The sequence below is a fragment of the Populus alba genome, chromosome 9 (assembly GCF_005239225.2).
Source record: "Populus alba chromosome 9, ASM523922v2, whole genome shotgun sequence".
Classification (NCBI taxonomy): Eukaryota; Viridiplantae; Streptophyta; class Magnoliopsida; order Malpighiales; family Salicaceae; genus Populus; species Populus alba.
Genome location: NC_133292.1, coordinates 2,914,491 through 2,937,501, shown reverse-complemented (window position 1 = coordinate 2,937,501; position 23,011 = coordinate 2,914,491). Strand labels below are relative to the sequence as shown.

The 23,011-nt window shown below is 32.8% G+C and overlaps 3 protein-coding genes across 4 annotated transcripts; 2 read left to right on the top strand and 1 right to left on the bottom strand.

Moving 5' to 3' along the window:
- Positions 1-1,723: 1,723 nt before the first annotated feature.
- On the top strand, positions 1,724-6,283 carry LOC118053862 (probable serine/threonine-protein kinase PBL2). The gene is made up of 6 exons (XM_035065265.2): positions 1,724-2,011; positions 3,080-3,405; positions 3,505-3,640; positions 4,499-4,635; positions 4,728-4,851; positions 5,574-6,283. The coding sequence occupies exons 1-6, from the start codon at positions 1,945-1,947 to the stop codon at positions 5,969-5,971; spliced, it is 1,188 nt and encodes a 395-aa protein (XP_034921156.1). The 5' UTR covers positions 1,724-1,944; the 3' UTR covers positions 5,972-6,283.
- A 1,168-nt stretch (positions 6,284-7,451) lies between these two features.
- Positions 7,452-11,427, bottom strand: LOC118053861 (RINT1-like protein MAG2L). The gene is made up of 4 exons (XM_035065264.2): positions 10,838-11,427; positions 10,656-10,754; positions 9,688-9,806; positions 7,452-9,584 (listed from the first exon to the last, which is right to left on the bottom strand). Exons 1-4 carry the CDS (start codon positions 11,157-11,159, stop codon positions 7,614-7,616), a joined length of 2,511 nt encoding a protein of 836 aa, XP_034921155.1. The 5' UTR covers positions 11,160-11,427; the 3' UTR covers positions 7,452-7,613.
- Positions 11,428-17,145: 5,718 nt separating this feature from the next.
- On the top strand, positions 17,146-21,964 carry LOC118053814 (histone deacetylase 8). 2 transcript variants are annotated; one of them, XM_035065194.2, is made up of 4 exons: positions 17,146-17,527; positions 17,722-18,305; positions 19,161-19,470; positions 21,585-21,964. In XM_035065194.2, the coding sequence occupies exons 1-3, from the start codon at positions 17,272-17,274 to the stop codon at positions 19,461-19,463; spliced, it is 1,143 nt and encodes a 380-aa protein (XP_034921085.1). In that variant the 5' UTR covers positions 17,146-17,271; the 3' UTR covers positions 19,464-19,470; positions 21,585-21,964. The 2 variants fall into 2 exon arrangements, with proteins under 2 accessions (XP_034921085.1, XP_034921088.1); XM_035065197.2 differs by having other exon boundaries at positions 17,147-17,527; positions 17,725-18,305.
- The last annotated feature ends 1,047 nt before the right edge of the window (positions 21,965-23,011 follow it).

Here is a 23,011-nt window from a genome sequence, read left to right as displayed (position 1 = left end):
TAATTTCCTAGACATTGATTTGAGTCATGAAGTTGATGTTATCTCGTAGAAGACAAACTTAAAAAAAATCACAAATCCAAAATCTTAATCAATAAAATATTGAGGGATGAAATTGAAAAAAAAATCAATAAAAAAGAATCTAAAACAAAACAAATATTAATCAAAATAATGAGGACAATATTTGATAAAAAATAATGTCGAGGAATAAAATTTTAAAAAAATCAATTAAATTTTTTTTAAAAAACAAGTAGTAATTAAAAGAAGAAAGAGAAAGACTAAATTTGATCTAAAAACTAAACGAAACTAAATTATGGGAGTGAGATTGAAAAATAAAATTAATTAAAAAAAATTAAAAACAAAAAATAACAATGAACAAAATTGAAAAGGGAGGATAACTTTTATTTTTGCAAAGCAGTGCGAATCCCAAGAAATAAAAAGAAAAAGAAAAATGGTTGCCATGAGCTTGAAACTAGATCACTAGTAACCTCTCGGCGTTAAGAATTGAACACAATGGTGGACATCAATGTTACGCCACCAAAATTCGCCCTATGCGTTGCTATAGCACAGACGATAGATTTCACACGCGCCGCCCAAGTTACCCCATCAATTTACCTAGCCCACCATTTTTTTTCATTTTAATTATAGTCCTTTAACTCTTAATTAATTCACATAAACATATGTTTTTTTCCCCCTCACAAATCAAGTATCAACCAATCACCACCAAATATTGCGAGAACCTTGTATCTAGATAACCAAAATAAATTATCAAATAAAATCTAAAATAAAATCAATATAAAAGAATCAAATTAAATAAAAAGTTGAGTGAAAAAGTAAATTTCCATTAACCGTTCAAATTATTTCCTGATAGTGGTAAACAAAAAGGACCTGTCATTTATTTAAAGTTCAAATTTAATTCCAAAAAATTTAATCCTTTTAAATTAATAAAATTAAATATTATTTTACCAAACCGATTATCAACCTAAGAACGAAATATCTCCCTTACATTACTAGGCCGTACACAAGATAATGACAAATCGCCATGACGAATTCCAAAGAAATGCAGCATTAAAAGAACCATACAAAAATAAAAACAAATCGAGGAACGAAAATGAGAAGAAAATTAAATTTTTTAAGTTTATGTGAAAATATTTTTTATTTAGAAATATATTAAAATAATATATTTTTTAAAAATTAATTTTAATATTAACATATTAAAATGATCTGAAAATATAAAAAATATTAATTTAAAATAAAAAAATAAAATATTTTATATTTTTTTAAAATAAAAAAATAATAGGTCAAAATCTCTCATATAGCACAGTAAAACCACTCATGCTTTTATTTTATTTTATTTTAATATTTAATTAATTAGTCTCTACCAAAACTGATTGTGCTGAATTTAATATTATTTTATTTTAAAAGGCATTTTTTTCTCATCAACATTTACACATTATTTGCTTCTTCTTACCTTTTTCTATTTTTCAGAACAAAAAAGAAAGATTGTAAAGTAACATAGAATGAACACGAGAGACTGATGAATTAATTTTTGGAACTAGAGAGATTATTTAATTTATTTTGTAAAAAAAAGAACTAAATAATAATTTACTCATTAATAATGCAGCAGCCAAGCAGTTACCAAGGACGAGCAAAGTACGTGGGACCGTCTCTGTTGTTGCATTGATTTTTCCATTCAAAGAAGGAGGTTGCATCCATTGACCAGATTACTTTCTGGCTAACTTGCTTGCTTCATCTTCCTCTTATCGTCCATAAAGCACGTATACTTAATATATATTATATTGCCAATGGACCGCTTCCCTATTCTACGTTTTCTTCCTCATCACTGTTATTTAGACCCTCAAATTCTAAGCCCAGTTTCACATAGTCTTATTGGCCAGTTTTTGTTCTTCCTCTTCCATGGCAGATTGAAGTAAAGATTGTCCAGTTATGGGAAACTGTGTGAGGAAGCCCGTCAAGTGTGCTCATGCTTCTTCCAGTAATTTTCCTCCTCCTGGTTAGTCATGATCTTTCTCACTATTCTTGCTAATCATTGAATTCTGGGTTCTTAATTTGTGTTGTATGTCCAGAAATATCACTTTTTTATATGAAAGTTTAGGAATTTATGTCAAAGTGGGGTTGCACATGTTGAGGAACTTATCTTTTTAGTTATAAGTTGAGCTAATTCTCCCTCTTGTGCTGTTTGTGAATAGAAGATGTGAGAGTTTGTTAGTCTTTAGTTTTCAATGGATTTTGGATTCTTGATAGTTGTAGACGTATTGGGGCTATGCTTGTAATCTTGCCATCTAGATGAACGTTCAAAGTTTTGATTAATTTGAAACCAAAGATTTAAGCTTTTTATGTATCGATTAGAGTGTTTAGGCAATCATAAGAGGGTTTAATTGAAGGAACTGTTGCCAAAATACGTTTTCCACTGATAATATAGTGTGTGTTGCAATAAGTGGGCTAAGAAATGCTACAAAAATGTGGAAATTTGAAGCAATGTTGCTTCCTAATGCGAAGGATATTGATGGGATAGTGATTTAAGTCTGGTTGATTTAATGGAGGTTAGAAACCCAAAGGGGGTGAAATGGCAGAGGAGCAAAGTAGTAAGCTTAAGGTCACCGGTTTGGATTCCCACTTCAGCCGGCCACCCATTGCTAAGGCAAAGTAAGGTTAGTTAAGGATGAGGAGGTCATGATACGGGGTTTATGTGGGTAAGATGATATGAGAACCTGCGCTGGATACCTTCAGTCGAATCCAAAAGAGGAGTTCAAAGAAAGTAATAGCAGTGCATTTGTATGTTTTTGAGACTCAGTTTTAAACTACTTTGGAAGGGTTGTGTAACTGGGTTAAATGAATGCTTTGTGTTCATAAATCTGTTCTGACCGACTTATGTTGATGGGAAATAAGGCTATTGTTCTGTAGAGAGATTGTATCATTACTTCAAACGCGAGGAAGCTGATTCATGTTTCACTTCTCTAGTAATGTTTACTTCTTTGTGGCTGTTCAAAAACACAGTTGCCTGCATAGTATCTCAAAGGTACTGATAGTTGCTCTTTTATTTTGCTATCTGTCCTTTCAGGAGCTACAAAGCCTAATGGTGATGCAAAGCAAGTTTCAACCTCACCTAGCGGGGAATCATCATTTAGAAGCTTGAACAAATCTTTGATTGCATCCAAAGTTGATGTATCTGCACATAGCAATCTCAGGTCCTTTAGCTTTACTGATTTGAAGAATGCCACCAAGAACTTCCGTTCAGAAACTTTGCTCGGAGAGGGAGGTTTTGGGTGTGTTTTCAAAGGATGGATTGACTTGAACACATTTGCTCCTACCAAACCTGGAAGTGGAGTTGTTGTTGCAGTCAAGAAGCTCAAGCCAGAAAGCTGTCAGGGTCACAAGGAGTGGCTTGTATGTACATTGGACCCTCTTATTGCTGTTATTTTTCCATTTGACCTTGCAAACCTATATTTGAACTCATCTTTGTGTTCGGTGCTTTAAATTTGGCAGACAGAAGTAAACTATCTCGGTCAGCTTCATCATGACAATCTAGTGAAACTCATTGGGTATTGTTCTGAGTCTGATAATAGACTTCTAGTCTATGAATTTATGCCGAAGGGAAGTTTGGAGCAACATTTATTTAGAAGTAAGTAAATTTAATTTTATCGATTTATTTCTTCCCAATTTCCTTTATGTTTTGGTATAATATTGTTTATCTTTGTATTACAGTCCATCATGAATGGTATATGTGTTTTGTCATAAAGTGTGTCTAAACGTGCTTACATGTTTATGTGAATGCCATTGCTTATAACAGGGAGAGGGAGAGGGAGAGGGAGGGATACTGTCCTTATCTTATATGCTTGACAACTAATTTTTACCCACATTTTAGGCTCTTTTGTGTTGGGATTGCGAGGTGTAATGTATGAAACAATTGGATGAAGATGATGAGGATTGGATTGAAGGGAGAGCGGAAAAATTCTTGAAGAATTTTATCTATTTCTTAGTAATAGGGAAAAACATAGGTGAACATTGCAGGAGGAAATTTCAAGGAGTTACCTCATTTAGAGAAGTATACTTCCTTGTTTTTGATGTTTCAAGGGTCATATAGGAAACTATTGCACGGTGATTCCTAAAGATACTGAATGCTCTTAAAATCGTAGTTCATATTTTGGAAGCACTTGTGTTTCCATATGCCTGAAGGTGATTTCTGAATGATACATCATCTTAGGGGGAAGCAATGACATTGAAATAAAATTGAAGAAAAAGAAAAAAAATAACTAAGCTGAAACTAATGCTGTCAACTTGTTTGTTTAATGTGGCTTGTTGCTCTTCTGGTGAGTGGAATTGGACCCTTTCTTTTATGAAACAAGTGATCATGGGCTTGTTTTAGATTCATTTTGGATAATAATTTTACTTTTCCCACGATGAAAAATTTCTATGAATGACTATTATTGATACTTTTCTACAAAACTAATAATAAATAAAACAATCTCTCACCATGCAGAAGGTGTTCAGCCTATCACTTGGACTATGAGAATGAATATTGCAATTGATGTAGCAAGGGGGTTGTCCTTCTTGCATGGGTTGGATGCCAATGTAATCTATCGCGACTTGAAGGCATCCAATGTTCTACTTGATTCGGTATACTGAAACCTCATGAATTTTGTACCTCGGTATCAGTAAAGAGTAACTCTGCATCCAGAAGGCTGATGGATTTTTGATTTTTTTTTCAGGATTATAATGCTAAGCTTTCAGATTTTGGCTTAGCAAGGGATGGCCCTACTGGAGATAACACACACGTGTCAACCAAGGTTTTGGGAACTCGGGGCTATGCTGCGCCAGAGTATGTAGCCACAGGTCAGTCGACTTTCTGTTGCATATGATTTAGTTTTCCATTGTATATGGATCGTCTTTAGGAGAGTTTAATAATTAAATTCATTAGGATGAACTCAAAATTGCTGGACTATTACTATTTTGTAGATTCTCAAAATAATGGGGAATTCTCCACATTTGCTCCATGCATCTGTTCCCCTATCTCTTGCACAAGTAGTGGATATAATAAATGATAAAAGATGGGTTTACCATCAGCTCACAAGCATTGGATATGATCATTATTGTTGTCATTGTTGTTGTTGATTCTGTTAATAATATTTGGAGAAAGATAATATGATTGGTAGGTAAAATTTAATAAGCTCTAGTCTGTGCAGTTGACTCTCCAAAAAGAACAGAGAGAAAGTTTGTTCAGTTTTTCTATCTTCATAGGATAGTATTCCAATTTTGAATACAAAATGTAAACCATGAATTGAGGGTTTAACATCTGTTTGTTTTTTCCATTTGTTTTAAAAGGAGATGTGTTCTTTAGATTTAGGCTTTGTGGAATGCGGGTGCAACCGCAGCCGCAGCTGCCCGCGGGTTCCCAAACGGATAAGCAAGTGCTATTTAGCCAAATTTTTATATCTTAATGTAACTACTCTGCCATTTTCGATTTCCCTTCAAAAGGAAAATTGAAAAGTGGAAGCAAATGTTTTAAGGTTTTTTAACCACCTGCTCTCTCTCATTAATTGTTCCAAACCAAGCAGGTCATTTGACCCCGAAGAGTGACGTGTACAGCTATGGTGTTGTCTTGTTAGAGCTGCTATCAGGACGAAGGGCACTGGATGAAGAGAGAGGTGGTTTTGACGACGAAACCCTGGTTGATTGGGCGAAGCCTTTCTTGATTGACAGCAGGCGAGTTTTGAGAATCATGGACACTAGACTGGGGGGACAGTACTCTAAGAAAGCAGCCCAAGCTGCGGCTGCAATCGCGTTACAGTGCCTGCACACAGATCCCAAGAACAGGCCGCCCATGATTGATGTTCTAGCAACTTTAGAAAAACTCAACACACCAAAGGACATCCCAAGAACAGCACGTCCAGTTAAGCTGGATAATCATGGGATCAAGCATATGAACAGCCCTTACAGGATAACCAAAACATAAGCAAATTCATAAACCATCCTTTCCTTGTATCCTATTTTTGATATCGCTCTACTCAGGGCTAGTTAGATGTATGAAGTTGCACCTGAAAGTATGAGGATCTGTAAATGGCTAGAAGATGCATGATGCAATAGTGGAAGCGTGTGAATGTCTCTCATCTCTGTGAAGACTATTGTCATGGACACAGACAACCGGCTTAGCTATTTGTAAAATGTACTTGATTATTTAATTTCATTTGGAGGACGATGGTGTTGTGGAAGAAAATTATAAAGTGAGGGTCATTTCCCAAGTTTCAGGCCGTTTGGGTTGTATAAATCTTATGTTTTCTTGGATTATTGTAATTAAGGCCTGTTTGTTTCACTCAAAAATTATTTTCTAAATTTTTTTAGTGTTTGTTTACCTTTAAAGTTAGTTAATAGAAAATCTTTTTTGATTAAAGAAAAATTTAGTTTGATTACTAGTATTTTTTTGGATGAAAAATATTTTTTAAAAGTTCAGAAAAAATAAAAATTTTATCTTAATGGTTTTTAATTATATCAAATTTAGTTTTAAATTTTTTAAAAGTGATGTATTTTGTTTTGAATATTTATTTATTTATTTTGTTTCATTTTTAAAATTTTATTTTTATATTAATTTTTTTTTTAATTTTTTTATTATGTTTTAAATTGAAATTGTTTACCTATTAAATTTAGTTTTATTTTTTTATTGCTATTTATTTAATTTAAAATAATTTATAAAAATATTTTTTTTTTCAATTTCAGTCTCTCTCTCTCTTTTTTTTTTTTTTTTTTTTTTTATCTAGTAGATTTAGTCTCTATTTTTTTAATTAGTATTTTTTTTATATAATTTATAAAATTTAATTTGTTTTTTATGTCAAATTTAGTTATTTTTTTTAATAAACTTGAAAAAAAAATTAAAATATTAACAAGTTATTTTTCACAATATAACGAAACATTTAAAAATATTTTTCAACTTATTTTTTATAATACTACTATATATCAAAACAATAATTTATTTTTTAAAAATATACTTGAAAACCATTTAAAAAAAAAAACAAAAATACTCTCAACCATAACTAAAGTTCACTATTGATATCTTGAAGAACAGGAAAAAGAAAAGAGTTCATACTTCGTAACATAATCCACGTACCCACAAATCCATGAGGAAAAAATAAATGTGAAGGCACTTTATAGAATACTTTCAATATAAATCCTGGAATCCATTGAAATACTTGTTTTATCTCATGAAATCAAAATAAAAATGGAGGCTAGATTACGCAACAGAAGGCTCTGTTTTTTTTTCTTTTTTCTTTCCAGGTTCACCATGACAGATAACCTGCAGTGGCAACCCATCTTAATGGCTCAATAGAACAATGCTAAAATTTACCAAATAGTGCCAGAAAAGGATGGGTCAAAGAGTTATTGCCCAATTCTCAACAAGAGTAACTCTCTGGTTCGACCACTGAAGATTGTTAACAAAGATATTACAAGGATCAAGAGCTTGTATATCGCCTGATTACATGCAGCCAGTTCATCCAAATTTATTGTTTCCCAACAAATCATTGGCAAAATGATTCAGAAAATGTACAACTATATTACTAATCTTTATGAATCACATTGTGTTGATCTCAAGGAAAAAATCAAGATCAAGATCTACACTTTCTATTACTCAAAACTTTGTCAACTTGATCAAAAGATAAGTGTGATATTCCTAGAGAATGCAAGCATCTTGTCCCATTTTTATTTTTGGATAAAGCTACTAGCAAAAGTTTTGCTTCTTCCTTGCTCATTTTTAACAGCTTAAGAATCTCTCTAATACTAGGAAAAAATGCTTCAGGGCGAGAACAAAATGGTTGAAAAACATGGAACAATGCTTGCATATCAGAATCAAACTGATTGATCCCTTCATTAGAAAATCGAATACCACTTGTGAAAATGCTGCGAGAAACAAATTGATCAAGCGCATCAGCAACACTTCTCCATAAATCCATGAAGTCTTTCGGGTTGAGACTCGTCTTAGCAAGATGAAGCTGACTTTTCAGAGCATCCAATGCTTGTACAATGTCAAATGATACTGCTAAATCGGTGACTGCTGGAACTCTATTTAAATTCACATCTTCTCTCTCATGCACAAAAAATCTCCCATTTTGCAGATATTCCCAGGAAAGGGTTTCAAAATGATGAAGAAGAGCAGTGATTATCTCCATGAGCCAGTTAGTCATAAGCTCTTCCAAACTTTTGATTTCTTCCCCAAAGAAGCAACTATCACCCAAAACCTCATTATTTCCATCAATGTCAAAATCCTTTTCAGCAATTCTCATCTCTAAAAAGTTAACATCATCACTCCACTCTTGCAGTTTAGATTCAATATATCTAGCAGAATTGATTGATCCACATACCTTGATTAAGGAGGCATCCACATTTTCAAGAGAAAAGTCAGTATTCCTGCACCGCAAGACCAATCCATTAAGAAAATACCAAAAGAATCTTGCCGCAGTTGATCTAATAAAGCGAATACGGTGTTGAAGAGAAGGCAAAGTTTGGCATCGTTCAATCATCTCCAAGGCTATTTTCACGGCTGATTCTGCTACCATTGGAGCTTTATGGTCTCCTCTAGAAGAGAGTACAAAATGTTTAGATTCTGTACCAACTACGACATCACATTCCTTATCAATTATCCAAGCTCTTTCATCTTTCAGTACAGGTTTTATTTTCTTCCATGCATCCTTCAGCTCTATTGTAGCCCAAATCTTGAGCCACTCTGGCCTATCACAAAATATTGTTAACACTGACAGGCCTCTGGAGAGCCCTTCAAACCTTTTAGGCTCCTCTAAGAAGAAAGGAGTTTCTGAGCTTAAAAGTGATTGCATCCGTTTATCAAAAGAAACAATATGGTCTATCAAATGAAGCCATGATGTAATAACTTCTGATCTAACTTGTTTATCCTGGTATCTTTCAGCATGAACAGAAAAAACGCTTTTTGCTAGAAACCCAGAAAGCATCTGGACCATTGCAGAAACCCACGCTTCTTTAGCACTGCAGCTCCTCAACCTTGCTTTGTCAATCAAAGGTTGCAAAACATCATCTACTCCTACAATAAAGTCTTTTGTAATCTTATAGACAAGAGCAAAAATAAGTTCAGGCTGCTCAGCCCATTTAGAGAAGTGGTATTCCATTCGTGATGCAATGGGAGAAACTAGTTCATCAATGGCCCAAAGCCCTATGCAACACTCCCTTTGTTCGATAATATTATGCTGTCGATCTTCCCTTCGTCTCTGCAGATGCTGCAAAGAACAAAGAGCTAAAAATGTTTGAGAATAACATTTACTTTTGTCTCCTTGCATTAAAACCAGTGGATATGAAAGGCCAGCAATATCCCCACTGTCTATTTTTGGTGTTAGAAGTTTGGGCGGCCAGCCTAGGGAAGCAAGAAGAGCCCGGTGATCAGCAAGAACTTGTGGCCGGACAACAGCTAAAATTTTATCAACTCTAGCATCAACAGATTCCAAAAGACGATGCCACTGAGCTTGAAATTTCTTAATGCTAACCAATACTTCCTCAATGTTGTTCATCGTTTTTATGGCTTCAAGTATCCTTTCTAGCTTTGGTCCAAAGTCCTGCATACCAATGCATTAAAGATCCATGTTTGACTTGCCTATTAATATACAAATCCAAACCCACATTCTGGAATGATAAGAAAACAGAGATTAGAGCCATTACCATTGACTTCAAAGAAGTTTGGCGCTTTTCTGAAAACAAATTCCGAGCATGGAGACCACCGACACAGAAAACCCCATCTTCAAGATCTCCAACCAGAGCTTCCAACTGCAAGGCAGTATCTGAGACAATTTACAAGAAAGCTTAGCAAAACTATATTGCAAAAAGATCTAAAATTAAAATTGAAAGGCCTAGCCATGAAGTCAATCAGCAAATCCATATATACAGCCTACACATATTACTGTCATTGATGAATGAGGAAAAACAAAGAAGCATAAATATATAGATATGCATATCCATAATTTGAGAAACCCGAGAAGCTTAATAACAAACAAAGAATATATTTGACAGTAAAAAGCACAGTACAATAACAAAGGCCAAAATATAACCCTTCTTGTTTAAAAAAAAACTAGAATTAATTACAATTTTGTCGAAGAACCTGCATGCAATATCAAGTGGTTCCAAAATAGCTTGGTTATGACTTCAAAGACGGTGACAGTCATTGCGGAACTTCAGGAACAATTCAGGAAGTAGTACCAGAATATGGATGAAATTTTAGACCAAGGCAAACCTGTTTGCACTAATTGGTCACATGCTGCATTAAATGTCATGCTATGTCAGAATCTAAAGCAACAAATCTGGACCGGTGCTCACCAGATATTTATACTCTAAACCACCCAAATTTAACCCAGAAGGAGATTTGATGTAGCAAATATATGGAAATATTCAAGAAACATCGCTTGAACATAAATGAACAAAAAACATGGTGCCCTGCAGATTTTGATTCAATTAAGCTAAGCCTTGACTTAAATCCTACTCCATTAAGAAACTTTTTAACCATCAGAAAAGGGAAACAACCACGATTAGCAAATTTATAAAGTGGTAAAGAACCCATCAAAGAATATTAATCAAAAAGCAAATACACAAAACATAAAGAAGCATAAAAAAAGAAATAAAAACTCAAAACCCACCAATATATTTCCGTATATTTTCAATTCTTTGAACCTGTTTAGCAAGTTTTGGGATCTCCTCAACCAGAACCTTCCCTACTTTCCATGAACCAATCCCATCTACAAAATCGACAACAAAAAAACAATCAGGAAACTATTAAACAACTTTAATTCAAATACCATTAACAGAGAGAAATACTAACATTGAGAGGTTTGGAGACTCAGATTTTCCAACATGAAATTGACTTTGGAAAGTGATGATTTAGCACTAAACGAGCGAGAAATCCACGAAACAGCCAGTTCGGTGAGTTTTCTCCGCAAGTTCAAAAGACGGGCATCGAAATTGGAGCGTTCTTTTGTTAAATCAGATAAGAGGAGAGGAGCCCTGACGAGTAGATCTTGATGGGTTACTAAATTTTGATCAAGAAACTGTATGTTCTGTGAAGAGAGCTCACTTCTTCTGGGCAGAACTTGAAACGGTAGCTGTTGTAGTGGTGGTGGCGTAGGAGGAGGAGGAGAATCCATTGTTTAGTGTCAAAAAGTATGTCGAAAAATTTGCACTTTGCGTTATCGTAACTCAAGTTTTCATGTCAGTTTCAGATCAAAGTGAGAGACACGGACAATTATAGTTATCAGTACGACGCAGCTCAAGTACAAGGATTGGATCATGGTTTAGCTGAGATAATGTGGGGGTCGATGGTCCCCCAAGATCAACTCAAAATTGTTTTCAGTCTTTTATTTTTTTTAAAAAAACAGAACAACTTAAATAACATTGTTTACGATAAATTAAAAAAACTAAAAAAATATTCAATATTTTTTTTAAATTCCTTTGAACTGGCCCAATAAATTCTACTTGAGTTAAAAATTAAAACAATATTCTCATCTTGATATTTAGTAAGGTCAATTAAATCATAAATAAGACTCCGATTGGTTATATAAATTTCATCAAATTAATTTTTAAAATAACCAGCTTAACTAGTTTTTAAGTAAATAAATCACTAAATTTATTGCTATTTGATATTAATATATTAAAATAATTAAAATATATAAAAAAATTAATTTAAAATTAAAAAACTTAAAAATTTTCAAAAATATAATTAGAATATAATGCAAAATATCAACAAACTCATTGGGCCAGGCATGAGAGAGAGGGAAAAGGGTTGGTGTTGTGGTTTTGTCGGCAAAAGAGTGGAAGGAGGGCGGTGTTGTGATTTCTGTGGCAGAGAGAGAGAGAGAGAGAGAGAGAGATGGAGGATGACCATGATGCTTTAGTGTAAGTTACAAGGATGAAAAGAAAGAAGATACAACTTAAGCTTTATGAATTCATGATATCTTATGATATCTTGAAATGATTATAGATAGCCAATTTTTACCGAAAATAAATTGATAATTATGAATATGAGGGCTTGCATGACTAATTAGCATTTGGTTTTAAAATAACTGGTTTGAGTTTGAATGATATAATTTAGCTATTTGATATTCATTTTTAGTTTTTTATTTATATTTTCTTTTAAATAAAATTTTCAACAACATTTTCAACTTCTCAAAACAAAAAAGTAATAGTTGGAAACATAATTTTTTACAATATTGTCGTATTAATAGAAAAGCTAAAGGGTGGGGGAACTGTTGTTCACCCACACCCATTGCATTGTGGATTACAATAGTAATACATAATATATTTTTTTTTTCTCACTTTTTAGGTTTTGGAGTAAGAAATTGCATAGCTCAAATTCCCGGCCACCTATCTGATGGTCAGATTCTATCTAGGCAACAAATGATACATAGCCTAATATTTGTTTTTTCAAAAATAAAAAGCAGGTTGTAAAAGACTTTTCTGATGTGAGACTACATGGCTTACCATTCCCTTTATTGACAATAAAGGGTTGGAGCAAGGTGTTAACCATGGTTGGGAGACCTTTTTCATGTGATGAGCAAACTTTATGGTAAACTAGGCTTGACTTCACAAGGTATGTGTTGAGATTGATGCTTCTTTGCTTATTATTCATGATTTTGAGTTTACTTGCAGCGTATCAACTGAACCTATATCGATTCATGCTGAATACAAATGGAAACTGAAAATATGCAATACTTGCTGAGTCTTTGGGCATTCATGTTTCTTAAGTTTAGAGTATTAATACATCACTATAGGATACACTGAATATTTAGGAGCATGTACACGCACGTGCGCGCGCATAAGCTAGAGTAGAAATCAAAGTAGAAGTAAATTATGGTTCTAGAAAAATATATGAAATACTTGAAACCAATGTATGATTTTAAAAATTACATAAAAAAAATTACATTTTTTTTACATTTATGACAAACAAGTATTTATACATACATAATTATCCCTACATGCAATCATCATTTATCACAAGTAGAAATTCCTCTCTTTTGATTCCTTAATATTCATTTTATATTCCTTCCTCAGTATTTGACCTTTAGCCCCCTATGTACATGGACAATACAACGATGCTAATATCAACTAAACCAATATCATTAATATACATTTATATAAATGACTAATAAATGTCGATAATTATACTTTCAATATCATTAGTTTTCATTGAATGAGCAATTAATCAATTTAATGTTGATATCAGTTACACTAATATCATTTGTATCCATACACATGGATGATTAATCAATATGAATACCAATACTTTCCATATTATTAGTTTCCACTGAATGGACAACTAATATATTCAATGTTAATATCAGCTACACTTATATCATTAGTATCCATACACATGGATAACTAATCAATAATTTCAATAGACTTTCCGGTCTATTCTCATCCTTACGTTTCTTTTCTTTGTCTCATTTTAGAGTTGCTAAACATTTCAATAATAGGTTAACATGAGTGAATTATTTAATTTTTAAGTAACTAATTTTGGTGTTGAGTACATATTTACTGCTCGAGACGATGATGCTTGTCCTACTAGGGATTTTATTATTGTAATTTCTCCTATAACAATATGATTTTAATCATTATCATCATGTTCATTTAATTTTAGAAATTATATCTTGGTTCCACATTTAACACATATTTATCATAATTTCTAAATATAGCCATATCATATTTCATCCACATATGTAACACATTCATGTTTGGAAAACATATTTTCCATATTCATTTTAACCATCCTAAAAAGGCTAACATCATGCCATGTCCTTATTTATACACATTAAATAACATCAAGATCTCAAGGTTCTAGGAAATTCTCTTACCATAATAACACTTTCATACATTGACATAATTTTTTTTTTATTCAAGTTCAAAAACAAAAGTTCAATAACATAATATAAGTTCATTTATTTTTCCTATAATCCAAACCTACCTTTCATTTTTCATGGCATTTCTTTCAATTTCTTGTTCAAGGATCATTCCAATATATTTTAGTTCAAGTCCAACCACAATATAACGTAACATTGCATTCAAAGTCCATTCTTTTTAATTTATTAATAAGATCAAATTTAACATTCTATGTTTTGTTCCAAATCAATATCCTATATATACACATCATTTATGCATTTTTTATATTCAATTCTACATAACAATTCAAGCAAATTTCAACATAATTCATGTTATCCTTTTCAAGCTAATCCTCCCATTTTTTTTCATATTCATAAGTTTTAGTCAAGTAAGCTTTGTCTCTTTTAAAATTTTCTACATTAAACATCTCACTTCATAGTTCACACATTCATTTATCATGCTTATCAACCTATAACACTTAACACTTAGAGTAATATATATCCAATAAATGTATAAATTTTTTTCAAACCTTTATTAATCTTATTACCAACCTTTTGGTTCATTTAATCAATATTTAAAATTGTTCTAACTATCAATCCTAAACATATTTATTCCAACACCAATACAATTTACAAGGCTATTTCAATCAAATCATACACAAACCCAACACTTTTGTCCCTACAAAATTTTCTAACTCAACACAAATTCCATGTTCTTTTCTTCAATTCATTCATTTTCTTCTAACTCATTAATTCTTCACATAACCATACTAAAATCTATTTGATTTTGAAACATAGGTATTCATCAAGAATTCTTTAACATCCTACAACTAACATTTTCTTCACATGCAAAGAACATACAAATTCCAACCCAACTAAAAACTCATTTTAACATAATTTTTCATTTATACACATCACATAATCACATATATTCACAAGTTTCAAACAAATTCCTATCATTTGCCCATTACCCATCCATGGTCGGTTCCAAAAGGAAGAGTTCTTTCTTGGTTTATTTCATTTTTTCAATAATTTCTTCTAGTTTTCACCCTTCTCATGCTAACATAACTAATTTTTTTCAACAAATTAATTTTCCAAACATTTCTTAAGAACTCTATAATCAAATTTGAGGGTTTTCCATTCTTTCATTCTAAAATAAATAGAACAACAAAATAATAGATAAAAAATCTTACCAACCAACTTTTGGGTTCAATTTATGGGCTTTTGTCAATATTTTCATCCTCTCTTTCTTCTTCTTCTTCTTTCAAAGTTTCTTGTTTCTCTCTCTAAGTCCTAACCCCTTCCTATTGTTATTCCCATCTTACTATATTTTAGGTGTAAATATCTCTTCATAGCTTCACTTTCTCACCAATGTTTAAGTGAAGGAAGCAAAAAGAAGAAGAATGGAAGGAGTTTTCTTAAGCTCTCACTGTTTTGAGCTTTTTCTATTTTGAGCAGCTAGAATAGTCGGCCACTACATAAAGAGAAATGGAGTCATTTTTATTTATTTACAAAAATACCACTACTTAGTCTATGTGTTATTTTTTGTATTTTTGTTTGACCATTAGCATTTTCGCAAGGCTTTATCGAATTATGATTGACTTAAAGTTTTAATCTAAGGCCATGTTTATTTCTCGGAAAGTAGTTTCCGGAAAACCATTTTCCAAACTTTTCTGTGTTTGTTTGTCATTAGAAAAGTTGGTCAACGGAAAACACTTTCCGGTCAACGAAAAACACTTTCTAGTCAACGGAAAATACTTTCCGGTCAACAGAGAACATTTTCCAGTCAATTTTAGTCAAAGAAAAATTTGACTTGGTTTTTAGAAAAGTGTTTTCCCTTTAGCTGTATTTGTTTTCCGGAAAGTGGTTTATGGGAAATCACTTTTCAAACTTTCTTGTGTTTGTTTGCCAGTAGGAAAGTTGATCAATGAAAAACACTTTCAAGTAAAAGGAAAATTTGACTTGATTTTCAGGAAAGTGTTTTCCTGAAAAATTTGGGGGGAAAACACTTTCCGGAAGTTGTGAAAAATTTAGAAATGTTATTATTTGCTAAATATATCAAATTTGATCCTCAAACTTTTGATTGCTATATATATTTTGTTTTGAATATTTATTTTTCAATTTCATCTCTTAAAATTTTATTTTTATATTAACTTTGGTCCTTATTTTGATAATTGCTATTTGCTTTTTCCTTATAATTTTTTTATTGAAATTTTTTATCTATCAAATTTGGTTCTCATTCTTTTGATTGTTACTTATTTTATTTGAAATAATTTATGAAATGTTGATTATTATTATTTTAATTTCTTCATCTTTCATTTTTTTTTTAATTTTTTTAGATTTGATCTCTATTATTTTGATTATTATTTATTTTATTTGAGATAATTTATGAAATTATATTTTTTTTTCAATTTCATTCTCATTCAACTTTTTTATTTAGAAGATTTGTTCCTCATTATTTTAATAAATTTGAGAACAATAAAATATTAATAAGTTATTTTCCAGCTCATTTTCCATGACATAACCAAACATTGAAAAATGTTTTCCAACTCATTTTTCATTATACTACCAAACATCGAAAAATACTTTCTCGGAATTCACTTTTCAAAAAGAAATTACTTTCCAGCAAACAAACGGAGCCTAAGATAGAATACATCGAGAAATTCCATGTAAAGTTTTAACTTGATTCAATGGTTAGGTTAAGAGATATATTTAATATCATAAAACTAGATAATCAATAATTTTTACACAAAAAATCTGAATTTTGCGTATAATTTTATTTACTTAAATCATCATATATTTTTTTAAAGAACTCATTCATTTGAGTTTTCCATCCATACTCATCATAAAAATTTCATCTTAATTTATCATTTTTAAATTAACATTACCCTTTTTTTTTTTAGTCCAGGTTTACAACAATAAAAAACAAAAAGATCAATTTAACCCCATATAATTTATAAATAAATAATTGTATAATAATAAGAAAACTGCTTTACTTTTGATGTTTAGTTTAAAAATTTAAAAGTTAAGAGATAATTATGTCATTATACTATTAGAATAATGTTTTGTTTCTTAGGATATAATAACTTTCCTAATTAATTTTATTGTGCAATAAAAAATAACCAATTTAATTTTATATAATTTATAAAAAATAATTATATCGTAATAAAAAAAATAACCTTCACTTTAATACCTAATTCAAAAGTTTAATAGTTAAAACGCAACTTTGTCGTTACTGTGTTACAACAAATAGTTGGGTAAAGAAACTTCCATTCCTCCCTTTTGCTGAAAAAAAATAATTTAATGCGCTAAGGAAAATTTTCTCTAAAATTTCTGCCCATCCTCACAACCTCACCTTAAAATCCTCTAAGAATTGCTGTCAGCCATGGCTGCTGCTTGCTCAAACAAGATCATAGACGTGTTCTGGCACGAGGGCATGCTAAACCATGAAACTGGAAAGGGAGTTTTTGACTCAGGAACTGATCCTGGGTTCCTAGACGTGTTAGAGAAGCACCCAGAGAACTCAGACAGGATCAAGAACATGGTTTCTATACTTCAGAAAGGCCCCATCTCTCCATACATTTCCTGGCAACTCGGTAGACCTGCTCAAGTCCTTGAATTGCTCTCTTTTCACGCTCCAGGTAACTCTTTCATTCTTATTATTCAGATCAGCAATTCCCTAGTTGAATGAAACTTGAACCTATTGAATATGAAAGTTGCTATCCTGAAGCCATTTAGAATGTTTGCTTATATGTTTTATTGGCAGAAAGAAAATAGGTTATTTTTTTTCAATCTGTTGCATCGTGTATGATGTTTTTCATTTATGTTAAAATAGCAGAGTACATAGATGAACTAGTTGAAGCAGATAAACAAGGAGGGAAGATGATTTGTGCCGGAACTTTCTTAAATCCTGGCTCATGGGATGCTGCACTTCTTGCTGCTGGCACTACACTATCAGCAATGAAGCATATTCTTGATGGGCATGGAAAGCTTGCTTATGCATTGGTTAGGCCGCCTGGTCACCATGCTCAACCTAAACAAGCAGATGGGTATTGCTTCCTTAACAATGCTGGTCTTGCGGTTCAATTGGCCTTAGATTCAGGGTGCAAAAAGGTTGCAGTTATTGACATTGATGTTCATTATGGAAATGGAACAGCGGAGGGATTCTATCGGACAGATAAAGTACTTACCGTGTCCCTTCATATGAACCATGGTTCATGGGGTCCATCTCACCCACAGAATGGATCTGTTGGTGAGCTAGGTGAAGGAGAGGGTTTGGGATACAATTTGAACATACCTCTTCCTAATGGGACAGGCGATAGGGGATATGGGTATGCCATGAAGGAGTTAGTTGTCCCATCTATTCACAAATTTGAACCTGATATGATAGTTTTTGTTGTTGGCCAAGATTCAAGTGCTGTAAGTACCTTTAATTCGATGATAGACCATTGCCAAATTGTTACTATGTTATGAGGTAAGGTTATGCATGTAAACATATGCTATTAGTTTGACAATATAACTATACATGCATAAATATGTTACTGTTTGTGTATTTATATATTTCCATATAACATGTCTATTGGGAATACCAGAGGAGTAATAGTGAAAGGGAAACTGAAGAACTGAAATGAGCACGACATATAACATTGAAATATGTTTACAGCTCTACAGGATGTAGAAATACGAAAAATGAAAAATTATATGGAAGAGACCTTCAGATTGATCATTAATTAATCCTTTCCCCCTTCTCCTCTCTTTTTAACCCTCTTTTTTTTGTCTTACACAAGCTGAAAGTAGCAAAGCACAAGAGACAACTGAGTGATTTATGAATACATGAGAAAAAAGCAAGCTTATGAACTAGTTAAGCCTTATACTTCAATTTTTTGGATATATTTTACTCCATGTACTAATATTCAATATTCTAGAGAGCTTTCTAGACTAAAACGTCAGTTTTGTGTTTCTAGACTGCAAATTATTAGTAACTTGGCTTTGAAAAATAAATATGAAAATATTTGTGTCCCCTTTCAAATTTATACATCCTAAGTTTTTCTCTCTCTCTCACACACACCCTCCAGATCAATTCCCTTTTCTTCTTTTTATGGTTTTTCCTCGTAACTTGGACTGTGCATGTTTGTGATGAAGTTCCTCGATTGCCATCATCTCTAGCTATAATTGTACTTCTTTGATGAGCATTTCTCAGATTTTGCCTTCTTTTTCTAAAACGTTAGTGTTTAAAACTTAGATCTCCTTACTGAGTCGCATTGCTTGCTTCAGTTTGATCCAAATGGAAGGCAATGCTTGACAATGGATGGCTATAGAGAGATTGGACGGATAGTTCATAGTCTGGCAAATAAACACAGTGGTGGGCAGATTCTTATCGTCCAAGAAGGAGGATACCACATCACGTACTCAGCTTACTGTCTTCATGCAATACTTGAAGGTGTGCTTGACCTTCCCCAGCCTCTGTTATGTGATCCCATTGCATATTACCCAGAGGATGAGGCTTTTGCTGTGGAATTTGTTGAAGCAACCAGAAAGTACCATAAAGAAATGGTTCCGTTTTTAAAAGGAACATGATTAGAAGGTATGGTATTCAAAGCCCATTTTTTATTTATGATTCATATGCTACATGTATTTTTAATATTATGTCATGCTATCATAGGAACAGTAAGAGTTTAATTTGAATTAGGCTTTTACTTGATTTCCTAATTTATAGCCCTACATTTGCATTGGTCGTAGTTTTATGTACCACTGATCACACAATGATGTGCATGGTAGAATAGAAACAACAATAGAGTTTAATATGTTGTGTATATGATGATTTATCTTAATCCTATTGAGCTGACCAAGACAAGTAGCCATGCAAGGTTTGAAGTGATAAATTTAGGAGTTGACAAATGACTTTCTTTGGATCTGGAAGAGCTTCCTGAAAGTATTATCTTTGTTAATAGAAGGTTTAATTCCTAGCTTTTAGGTCATTATTTCCATGCTAATTGTTATATACTCCGTTGGTTATATTTATTATGTGAGGAATTACATGTTTTATTTCCCTTTTATGCCTTGTCTGGAGGTTTGAATATTTTGATCCCATTTTAAGATATAAGATCCATATATGGTGAAATTGGTAGATGCTGAGGACTTAATTGGATTGAGCCCTGGTATGAAACTTACTATGTGATAAATTCCAAATTTAGAGAAAACCTGGAAAAAAATGGAAGGAAAAGTTTTGAATCGTTCATTAACATATGATGCTGTTTTCAGTGGCTTCTTATGGTTGTAAGAGAAGGGAAAAAAAAAAAAAAAAACTCTTGAGAAAAGGCTTCTGAAACTTAGCCCCTTGGAGCGGGCAGTCTTGATATTGAATTTTTTTTTTTTTTTAATTTGTTAATTCCAATTGCTTAACTATTTCTGAGCTCTTTGCAGTAGTTCAGAGTAATGTAGACTCTTGCTATATATTCCACACAGCTTCATGCATACTGCATGTCTTTTTTTTAGATTCTCACAGATCAATCCTAATATCCTTTGCCTTGTTAGGGAGTCACTTGTCTGTTTTGGTCTGGAACATTCTAAATCAGGAAGATCTTGATGACCTGTTCCCTGCCAACTCTTTGCCGTTCACTGTGTTTTGTATTGTTATGTTCCAATGCCATGTTAAAATTGCCTGTGTATTTATGAGACAGTGTTAGAGATCATCTTTTATCTGTGTAGATTATTTGGTTTCTAGCTAGGATTTTCTCAAGATTTGCCAATGAAGATATTGCTCTCCATATGATGTGTATTTCTGGTTTACCATTTTCTGAGCTTCACATGTGCACTAAATGCTTATTTGAGTGATAATGTAACTAACCAAATAAGCCATAGTCCAAACAATCCAGTGCCTGTCTTTCTAATGTTTAATAGCCATCAAATTCAGGTTTTATTTTATTTTTTTATTTTGTTTTACTTTTTTGCAAAAAGAGTAGAGGAAAGAAATAATAAATTCATTAGAAATAAAAAGGGATGGAAAATGTGATATTTTCTGCACCAGTGAGTCTATGCTTTGTTGAAGTTTTTTGGCAAAAACATAGAACTTCTGCTAATAATTGTATAAAACATAAGGCTATGGACCTATGGTTGTGGGACAAACGAGTTCAAAATATTAAGGTTGCAAGTGTTGCCCCTTCTGATATAGCACAGAATGGGGCCTTTATTTGCTTTTTGGAGAGCCAGAAATTTAGGGATTACTATACGATTTCAAATTATAGCTGAATAGCTTAGCGAAGATCCATTTAAGATTGACTAGGTTGGGATTTGGAGAAAGAGATGATTCTTGGGAACTTAAATCTGTGGTACAGTAAATTCTATGCGGCACTGAACTCTGGTCTTTGTGTTTCTTTAACGTTTTATGTTGTGCAACATATGGAAAATCTGTGTTTCCAACATGTTTATCTTCTCTTTGCCTTCTTCCAAGTCCCTCTGCCCAATTGTTATTCTCTCAGCTCCCTGTAATCTCATTCAGCATTTCACATACTTAGTAACAATATTTTGAGGTAAAATTACTCTGTTCAGCCATTAGCTTGAGCTTGAAAGCATTGAACAATGCCAAATTCATTTATGGTCAAGGCATTAGACAAAACAAACATACTTTACAGATTTTCCATTGGTTTTTTTCCATGTCTGTCCATAAACTTATGTTGAAATAATACTCAACATATGTAGGTCAGTGCAGCAAGGTGGAGGATTGACATCAAATTTTACCAACTATTCAAGCTGACGAGAAGCTCCCGTTCCGTGGTGGACATCAAGGATTTGGAAAATGGACAGTCAATATAGGTGAAGGATGATGTTGATCATATAAAACCATAGTTTGTGCCAAGAAACTTGGTATGAGAACTGTACTATAGGAGTTGATGTTTGTTAAAAAATTTAAAATCCTGGGATGGTACAGTGATATCCTTTGCTGCTGGTCCTTTTAAGTATAGACACTTAATTCTCAGAGTCACCGCTTTATAATTTACTGATAGTTTCTAACATCTGTCATATATTTTTTGTACTTGTCATTCATGACATCCGTGGGTTAAAATCATAAAGTTTTTCCATGTCCTTTGTTTGCTGATATGCATGGCAACCACCACCCGTTCATCTTTTGGTTTCTGCTGACCTGTTCTTCAAAAATAATGCCTTTCTTTACTCGCTCAGCGGTTCCACATCAATGAACTATTCAGAATACAAATCTTACTGCACTCCACTGGCTTCGAAGGAAATTTTCTTGGAGATTTCCATTTCTGCTCATGATCTGACGTTCACCATTTATGTGAAGTCATTAAGGGCATTTATTGTAGTTCTAGTACGTGATCTGGTTTGCATGGGATTTATCAGGAATCCATCTTCAAGGGAAAAAGAACTGGTTTCTACTAACATTAGAATGAATCTGCATTTTATTTCTCTGATTCCATACGGTCAGCCCCCCTCTGGAACATCCTAGTTATCCTTTCCTGTCAAATGCATCTGAACATTTATTATTGTTTTGATAGCTTAGGATATTTGATTTGCATGTGCATGCACAAACAAAAGTTTACCGCTCCACCAGTTATCTAATGACCAAACTGATGTTTTCCTAGAAGAAGTGTCATTTCTGGGTCCCCCCCCCCCCCTATATAGATGGACGTTGGGGCAAGTATATATTCTGCAAATTAGCAGGTTCCATTCATTTAACAGGACTCAACAAGAAACCTTTTGCACGCTAATTCAGTTCCGAAGGCATCTTGATTATATTTTTGCTGTTTTTTTGTTTCTATGCTTGATGTAAAATCATGTATTCCATGCATGTCCTTTGCATCAGTCATTTTTGCAAGTCGACTACATTGAATACATGGAAGATGCCAAGTACATGTAATAATTCAATGTTGGAGCTTGCCATCCTGCAAGTGGGGCTGAAGTTTTCTGAGATGATACTGACTTGTCCAGGCTGATAGAGACATCTTCGCCACCGCACATGATTCAATAATATATCCCAATGAGCTCAGGAATTCATGAATTACGACATGCTGTCAGGCGTGGTAAGGTAAATATCATATAGTGTGGCTGTTGGGTGGATTATTATTGTATGGGGTAACTTATAAATAGACTAATACCCAATTTTTCTA

Excerpts from the sequence above, each read along its gene's own strand:
- LOC118053862 (XM_035065265.2), top strand. The coding sequence starts at position 1,945 with ATGGGAAACTGTGTGAGGAAGCCCGTCAAGTGTGCTCATGCTTCTTCC. Across the intron at positions 3,406-3,504 it reads AGGGTCACAAGGAGTGGCTT|ACAGAAGTAAACTATCTCGG; the intron begins GTATGTACATTG and ends TAAATTTGGCAG. Across the intron at positions 4,852-5,573 it reads GCCAGAGTATGTAGCCACAG|GTCATTTGACCCCGAAGAGT; the intron begins GTCAGTCGACTT and ends CAAACCAAGCAG.
- LOC118053861 (XM_035065264.2), bottom strand. The coding sequence starts at position 11,159 with ATGGATTCTCCTCCTCCTCCTACGCCACCACCACTACAACAGCTACCG. Across the intron at positions 10,755-10,837 it reads GAGTCTCCAAACCTCTCAAT|ATGGGATTGGTTCATGGAAA; the intron begins GTTAGTATTTCT and ends TCGATTTTGTAG. Across the intron at positions 9,585-9,687 it reads AAACTTCTTTGAAGTCAATG|GACTTTGGACCAAAGCTAGA; the intron begins GTAATGGCTCTA and ends ATTGGTATGCAG.
- LOC118053814 (XM_035065194.2), top strand. The coding sequence starts at position 17,272 with ATGGCTGCTGCTTGCTCAAACAAGATCATAGACGTGTTCTGGCACGAG. Across the intron at positions 17,528-17,721 it reads GCTCTCTTTTCACGCTCCAG|CAGAGTACATAGATGAACTA; the intron begins GTAACTCTTTCA and ends ATGTTAAAATAG. Across the intron at positions 18,306-19,160 it reads TTGGCCAAGATTCAAGTGCT|TTTGATCCAAATGGAAGGCA; the intron begins GTAAGTACCTTT and ends TGCTTGCTTCAG.